The sequence below is a fragment of the Bombus flavifrons genome, chromosome 2, assembly GCF_040668555.2.
Source record: "Bombus flavifrons isolate JBK064 chromosome 2, iyBomFlav1_principal, whole genome shotgun sequence".
In the NCBI taxonomy this organism is placed as follows: domain Eukaryota; kingdom Metazoa; phylum Arthropoda; class Insecta; order Hymenoptera; family Apidae; genus Bombus; species Bombus flavifrons.
Genome location: NC_138443.1, coordinates 18,889,757 through 18,897,846, shown reverse-complemented (window position 1 = coordinate 18,897,846; position 8,090 = coordinate 18,889,757). Strand labels below are relative to the sequence as shown.

At 36.2% G+C, this 8,090-nt stretch overlaps 1 protein-coding gene across 1 annotated transcript; it reads left to right on the top strand.

Moving 5' to 3' along the window:
* The first annotated feature begins 3,153 nt into the window (after positions 1-3,153).
* LOC138189734 (trypsin 5G1) lies at positions 3,154-6,251 on the top strand. The gene is made up of 6 exons (XM_069131866.1): positions 3,154-3,157; positions 3,397-3,522; positions 4,194-4,300; positions 5,374-5,487; positions 5,562-5,745; positions 5,942-6,251. The coding sequence occupies exons 1-6, from the start codon at positions 3,154-3,156 to the stop codon at positions 6,043-6,045; spliced, it is 639 nt and encodes a 212-aa protein (XP_068987967.1). The 3' UTR covers positions 6,046-6,251.
* Positions 6,252-8,090: the final 1,839 nt, after the last annotated feature.

The following is an 8,090-nucleotide window of genomic DNA, read 5'->3' as shown; positions in this document are numbered from 1 at the left end:
TTAAGTATCGAGTATTGAGATGAAACGTTGTATTTGATACAATGATAGTTATATCGAGTCGAGCAATATCTAAATACAAATAAAGCAATTAGTTACAAGAATATTAATTAATATATCGATGATATAAAAAAAGTCACACGAGATTTTATCTCTCCTCTCCAAGAGATATTTTGTCTGCTGTTCACCTGTAATACAACATTCATGTAAAAATGTATAAATTACGAATCAACGTATGGATGTAGGTATATTTACAAGTCGAACCACGTTCTTTTTTAGTTCATGAATGCGAACGAATCAATGCACATCACGATGACAGCATTGCGCAAGAGAAATAATGTAACTCTGTTTATCGTCGGAGCGTTTACTCGATTCTTGACTCACAATCAGCCACGGTAATCCGATTTCTGATAAAAAAGAAAGAAAAAAGAGAGAGAGAAACGAAAGAAGAAAAACGCTGATCGGAAGTGTGCATCGTATCGGCGCGATACGATTATTGAAATTACGGTGAACGACAGATACGGGAAGGGGCAGGGGAGAGAAGGACGACGTTTATCCAAATTTATGGCGGATTCGCGTCTACGCCGGATTACGAATGCACATTTTACAAGAATTCAAGCGTTTCGCGTACTCGCATCCCGCTAAAATATTTTCGCAGAGCCGATTGGCGAAGGCCAAATGGATAGAGTGTCCCAGCTGGAAACAACCGAATGAAATACACCGACGCGTTACGAGAATCGTTGCGATAATTTTTGCTCATCGAGCGGCGGTGAGGTCAAATTGCTGCCGCATCTACGATCCAGCAACTAGCTCCGTGTTCGTTTCGCGGGTCAACGATATCACGCGGACCATGAAACGGCGATTAAATCGCGTTTTACTCACCATCTTTGCAAAACCGGAAGTACGTCGATGCGACGCGACGTTCCTTACGCAATGTCTGCGTTCGGTTCTCCGCGTTCGTTGACGACTCGTTAGACACGTTACTCGTATCAAAAGGTTTTCGTTCAGCATCTTGCTTTTCCGCATTACGCGCTTTTAGTTTTCCTGTGAATTTTCTTGCCGATAGAATCTTTATGATACCACTATGACGCTTTTGATAATTGATAATAAACGAGTTAGACGAATTAGAAGACATAAAATATATTTTGTGCCCTTTTTCAAAGAATATTTGGCTTGTTCGTTTGTATGTAATTATTTTCAATTATATTCAAATAAATATCGGTAGGAACATTGTGCGAAATAATAAGATAAATAACGATCAAACTTTAATTGTCCGAGGTTGCGGAAGTTACTGTTTTATATAAGAGTACGATGTTCTATGTAGTTTTATGTTTGATCGTTAAAATGTGTTTATCAGTCATTATCGATCGCTGCTCGAACTTCTCAGTTAGATATCTTTTTCTGTATCTGAACGATATTATCTATAGGTATACGATGAAACGTTTGAGAAAGATGGAAGAACGCGAAGACTGAAATAAGAGATACTTTAACGTACATTTGAGATTAATTAAAAGGATTCTACGTTATAACCGGCAAATGTATTCACAGTGAATCTATATTTATATGCGAAAGATCAACTACCGCGGAAAACACAAGAGGTTAATAAACGAATCGTAAACCATAAACCATAGAAACCATGAACGCGTTAATCAGCTTAAAATATTTCAGCTCGTTTTTTGGAACGTTTTTTTAAAACGTAACGTTTCAGAGTTTCAAAACGGTGGTCGAAATTAAATATGTGAAATAATAATTCGATCATTGTCGTGTATAATCGATGGAAACAGCGATCGTTCGCATTAATACTTTGCTAAATGAATGGCACGAACGGAGCACGAACGAGATTATCAATGATATTTTGAATATGATTAAATAAAATAAAGCAGTACGCAGGGAATTCTCGCTATATCGTCGATTTATCAAACAAAATATACCCCAGGAAACTGATAATAAGAATATTGTACGAGCAAAAACAATGAACGGTCAAATTGATATGTAGGATTAGAATGTTCGAACGATGATCAGCGCGACAAATTTTCAACCGAACCTGATATATGTTAATTTAATAATAAATATCGCGTTATTTGGTACTCGTTGACGCGAGAAACACACAATCAGAGATATGGGAATACATGTTCCATCTGTCGTTGCCAGATCCAGTATTTATCTCGTGTTAACGATTCGTTTTACGACAATGTGTGCAGCGTGACGTGTGATTGAAATTATTTTTGGGGATAATAGCGTCCGCGCGCGACCGGTTAATTAATTCGACGCCTCCTGCTAAAAAATGGTATTACAAGTGAGAACGACGGAAATTACAGATGCGTTACGTATTTACGAAGTCGGCGGCGGCTTGTACATTAACTCCACATTCGCACGGGCCAATTAGCTCCGCGATGAATAATCGTCGAGGGTATACGTAAAACGATTCTTTCAACGCGATATCGATGTTAAAAACGATTTTTCCTATCGCCGATAACATCATCCTCGATCAAACGAAAAACCCTAACGTGTCGTCGCAAAAATAGAGCAAATGAAGATTTTAAATAAAAAGCTATTTATAACTCGATAACAGTTTTCACAGCTTCTCTCGTAAATCGTACATTTGCGAATAAATTTATAAATTTCATTGAGCGATGTAGGTATGTTTTTATACTGTCAACTATGATTTTTCTTATGCCGTCTGAAAATAAATATTGGAACGAATTCAAAAATCTACGATACGATACAGCTCGAGGACATTGAGGTATAAGAATCAAATAAATATTTTACAAATTTTATAATGACTACATTTATCGATTATAAAATCCATCGAGAGTAGTACAAAAGAAATTCCTTCATTTAGATTTTAGTAATATCGAGTAATATTATGTTGTATACTGTGTTCGGCCAACCGGTTTCATTTAGTTAATTCATTTACACGAAATTATAATTATCAATTTCAGTTTCTGCCTATCGTTATTCGAAAAGCACAACAAATTTAAAAATGTTATTCAAGTTACTATATTATGTATAAGAAACAGTAAAACTTTATACTTTCCCATCTTTCTAACAAATCGAGAAAGAGTTGCTTCCATTTAATAATGCAAATAGTCTGTACAACGACGTAATATCAATATTTGTTCGATTAGGTTAAACAAGCATCAGAATTTTATAAGCATGGGTTCTACCAAAGCATCCAATTTATGACATGTTGCGACATAGAGCGACCAACGGATCTTTTTCTCAGCGTTATCTTAATATCTTGAGCCATTCTCTAATTATACGTGGAAAACACGTTTGTTATGAATGGCGACTTAGCCCTTAATATCATAGCCTTAGCCTTAATGTCGAAGCATTAGCACTCTGCCGATAAATGCAAGAAAGAGACAGAGTAATTGCGGGGATACATTGTTTATGCAGAAATTACGTATTTGCGGCTTTATAAGGAACACCCGGTTCCCTCGATGACAAACGTTGCAACGATGTACGCTTTGCTGTTCTTGATTGCCTTTGGTTCGCCGATATTCTGTGCGGTTTCCACATATGGTTCGAGTGAAGTTTATTTTATAATTAATTCTATTTGCGTCATATATTTTCTGCAAGATGGCAGGTTTGAGAGATAGCGACAGATTATTTGAAAATTTGTCCAATTAAATTCGACCAATGTTCCGATAGTAAATTAACGTGTTGATTATTAACGAATTGTTAGGTATATCATGTGTGTAGCGATTCATTAAGATACATTGTGTCTTTAAATAAAACGAAGTGAACAATTAGTAATTATGTGTACTATGTTTACGTTTATGTTGAACAGATGTTCGTTTTAATTTTTTTATAATATCGGTGCATCAGGTACAACATTAAATTTTCTTATCGTGTTTAATTCTTCTAATTATAACTATCCTAACATAGGTAGGATATAGAGGTACCTTTTTCGAAATTAACAAATATTTCATTTTATCCGTTGGAGGCAGAAATTGTAACTAGATCTATATTGTCCATATCCCTTAAACTCTCAATTAAATGTATCGTAACTTTATCTTCCGCGTAATCAAATTAATATTCTCTGCAAATTATTAAGAAAATTAATGGAAAGACGCGGAAGGAAACGGGGTTATGCAGAGCGCGTATCAAAGGAATTAACCGAGCGAACTTATCAACGTATCGATATCGCGCGAAACGCATTAAACGATTCGTCTGATTTGAATGTTGTACAGCCGATTACGGAAAAGGAATCGTCTCGGAGTCAGCGAGATTCCCGGGACCGGCAGAATCCAGGATTATTGGAGGGGAGAAGGTCGCCATAGAGGAATATCCATTTGCGGTTAGTATAACGTGCGATCGATCTTCACGGTCGATTTGGCATTTAGAAAACCGTTGCCTCTCGTTGCAGGTCTCGTTGCAGAACAATGGTACGTTTTTCGGTCACCAAGTTGAGCATTTCTGCGGCGGCGGTATCGTCGGGGAAAAGTGGATAATAACGTCGGCGCAGTGCGCTCTCAGGCAAGATTAATACATACCGCGTTCTCGACGAACGATTTTCATGTGCACACGATTCGTACACGCGTCTTTCCTTTTTTCTTTTTTTTCATTTCCTTTTCCTTATCGCTTTACAGGGTAGAAGTGAAGGCATTTCACGTGAGAGCGGGCACGTCGCGTTATTACGAGGGTGGTGACATTTATGGTGTCCAAAGCGTCGTGATACATCCCGCTTTTAACGCAATTAATTACGACTACGACGTTGGTCTCGTTGAGGTAATACATTCTCGCTTGTCGCGTTACTGTTCGTGTCATCGCTATTTAGTGACCGCTACGAGTGTCAAGATATTATCGAAACGAACGTTGAAAGCGGAGAACGTATCAAAAGGTGCAATTAATAACCGATTCGTTACTTCCAAAATTAGTTTTTTTACATCTTTGATATTTTTGTTAAAAACGAAACTTCGTATCGGTTGTAATGTGCACTTTGCTGTAATGTGCACCTTAGTACGTAATCGTAAATGTGTATTTTAATTCTGTGATTCATTTTATCAGTTTGAATTGAATCAGTTTGAACACCGTGAAATGGTATTTAGCGTCACAATGCATTCAACTGAAACAGACAGTTTAAGCGTTAGAATCTATCGGAGATTACACTTTTAATTATTCATGGCCGCTGAAGACTATTTCGTCTATCGTGATTTTCGATTTCGTTGAATTTGAATCTCCCTTAAATAAATCCTAAACTCAAACAAGAATCTAGTAACATCTTGAAAAGATGTGATAATAATTCAGTAATAATAAAATGAATTATTCGACAGATATTTCGCGTTCACCTCGTTAAATAAATCATCGATTACATTTATCATTTATTATTTCCTGCAACATATACTACTACACTAATATTTCTTGACGTAGCTGTCCGACAGTATAACGTACGATAGCACGAAGCAGCCCATTAAATTGCCCAAAACACATTCGATGATCGACGACGATTCGCTGGTTAAAGTTCTCGGTTGGGGTATATTCGAGGTAACTACAATCCGAAAAACTTTCGGATTAACGTGTTTCAAAACAGAATATAGGAACGCTGCCGTTTATTACAGTTATTCGGTCCGGTCTCGGACGTACTTTTGCATAGTACGATGCGGAAAATTAATAACCAGGACTGTGAGGAAGCTAGTGGTGGTGACTTATTAACCAACAGGATGTTTTGTGCCTTATCGGACACTGTTAGACCCTGCGTTGGGGATTCTGGCTCACCTCTCATTTTTCAGAGCACATTATTCGGTGAGTTTGAATGTTCGTTAAAATTTGATCTCCCTTTTCTTCATAATATGGAGCATATTCTGTTTGACTGATCCATTCTTAAAAATGCTCGTTTTTTCAGCCGTGTGTTTTAATTATTTTAAATCAATATCAATCGTGTTTCATTTCGATATTCGACACGTTTATCGATTATGAGCGACGTTGTTGACATTTACAGGGGTGGTGTCCTGGAGTCGATCATGCGACAGGCAGTATCCAACTGCTTTTACAGCTATAGCAGAACTGAAAGATTGGATCACCGATGTAACCAGTATATCTTGATTTCCCGTGTATTCGAGATCGTAACGCGATGTAGGATATATTACGACTCCCTTGTAATATTTGCTGCATTGTAATGCAGCTTCCTTTGTGATATTCTGAAAGAACTTCAAGTTCCCGTAGATTTTATAGTAGAACAGTCTTCTTCGAAACGTCTTGAATTGGAAATGCATCTTAAAATAATGGAGAATATGTGAATTAATTTTTCAGGAGAGGTAAATGTATGGTATCTTCGATGAGTAATATCACTGTATGAAATATGTATTGTAAAATAAAATATGTATATATCCTGTATATATAATTGCACGATATGCGTGACGATTTTCTCTGTTTCCCGCTTTTCTCATGCGAGAGTATGAAAAGAATTTTACTCGAAGCTTGGCTGCAAACGTTTTATTAGAAAGTCATAAGCAAATATTGAACGTAGCATGCAATGGATATTGTAACAAAGTAACTGATTCTGTATTGCAGAATATTTAGAAAGTTGATAGATGACTCAGTCAGATGTTGATATTGATGATGCTATTGATTGTTGATGCTGCACAAATTTTCGAGAAATCCAAGATGCGATAAATTCTATATTATCGATGTCTAATCTCTATCAACAGTAGCATCGCAAAAACATGTCATTTTTATATGAGAAATTAAGTATATTAGGTATCAGTCGTGTCAAATTGTTTCAAGATACGAGATATTAATATATAGAAACGGATAGAGTAAACACGGCAGATTTTTTGTATTCCGTAATACGAAAAGATTCATGTTATGCTCTACTTAATATTTGATTGTAACTTTGTAATAAAATGTTTTCAGCTAAACTTCATGTAACTTCTTTTCCTCCTTTTTCGTCTTTAGATCATGTTCCTACAACGTGTTGAGAAAAGCAAGAAATACCCTGTATATTTTTACAATCTAGTGAATTTGTACGAACATTTTTCTTATTAGAAAATCGATAAAACTTCAACAAGAATTATGAAGATATACGAGGTGTTTCGAAAAAAAGCGGGAGAGAATTTGCTGAGAAATAGAATGTTTTAAACATTCTGTGTGTCGAGAGATTTATCGAAGCAGAGTGTAGAACGTACGAGACAAAATATCGATGCTCTTCTGCAGGGAAACTGATAGAAATCCGTATAAGCCGAGAAGAGAAACATTTCCCAGGATGACATTAGAAAGACACAGAGAAAGAGAAAGAGAGAAAGAGAGAGAAATGTTTAATTTCGAACCTCCTCGAGACGTCGCGGCGTGAGCTGATAGCTTTCGACTGGCCATTGCAATAATCCTATTAAACCGCAGACACGATCCAATAACTTTTCTGTCACTGGCTGCTTGCACCGTCATCCGTTCGACTGTTATTTTTATTCCGCGATCCAGTGGTCATATTCGTTCAGGATACGGATACGCGAGAAGCTAAAATAAATCAACGCTGGATTATCATTTCCTTTGACAGCTCAAGCGACGTCATAATTAATGGTAAAAGGTAATGGACGCGACTAATCGAGATTGGTAAAGAATTGGGAAAAGAAGAAGAAAATTAGGTAAACGTATGAGAACGAAGAAAATTGTGTACAAAACAAGATGCAACTTTGTATTCGATTTTGTTATTGAGAATTATTTTTCCGGGGTTGATAGCGATGTTTTACCAAATAACGTTCCAACAAAAGGAAATAATTTGTAATGTTAAGGTTCGTACGATTTCGAATGTTCAACTGGAGAACGATAAAAGGTAAAGTCGAATTCAACAATTTTGAATCTTATATAGCTTATATAAAATCGACTTTCGCCATCTATTATTTATTATCCAATAAATTTCGAAATATTGAACGCTCGAAGATTGTTCGCGTTTAACGATTTCAAAGAATAGAATTTATTTAAATAAACTATTAATTTTATAAAAAATATTAATTTTCTATTCTAGCACAACAGTATTTAGTACAGTTATATATTTCACTTCACGAACAAAAAGAATTAGCGTTTCTTGTCAGATGTTTTCAATTTTCCTTCACAAAACCAGAAGAAGAAGAATCATATGGATCTCATAAGTTGTA

What these genes read in the sequence shown, in the direction of transcription:
- LOC138189734 (XM_069131866.1), top strand. An exon ending in CTGTGCGGTTTCCACATATG is followed by an intron (nt 3,523 to 4,193) that starts GTTCGAGTGAAG and finishes AATGTTGTACAG; the next exon opens with CCGATTACGGAAAAGGAATC. An exon ending in TCGGTTGGGGTATATTCGAG is followed by an intron (nt 5,488 to 5,561) that starts GTAACTACAATC and finishes CGTTTATTACAG; the next exon opens with TTATTCGGTCCGGTCTCGGA.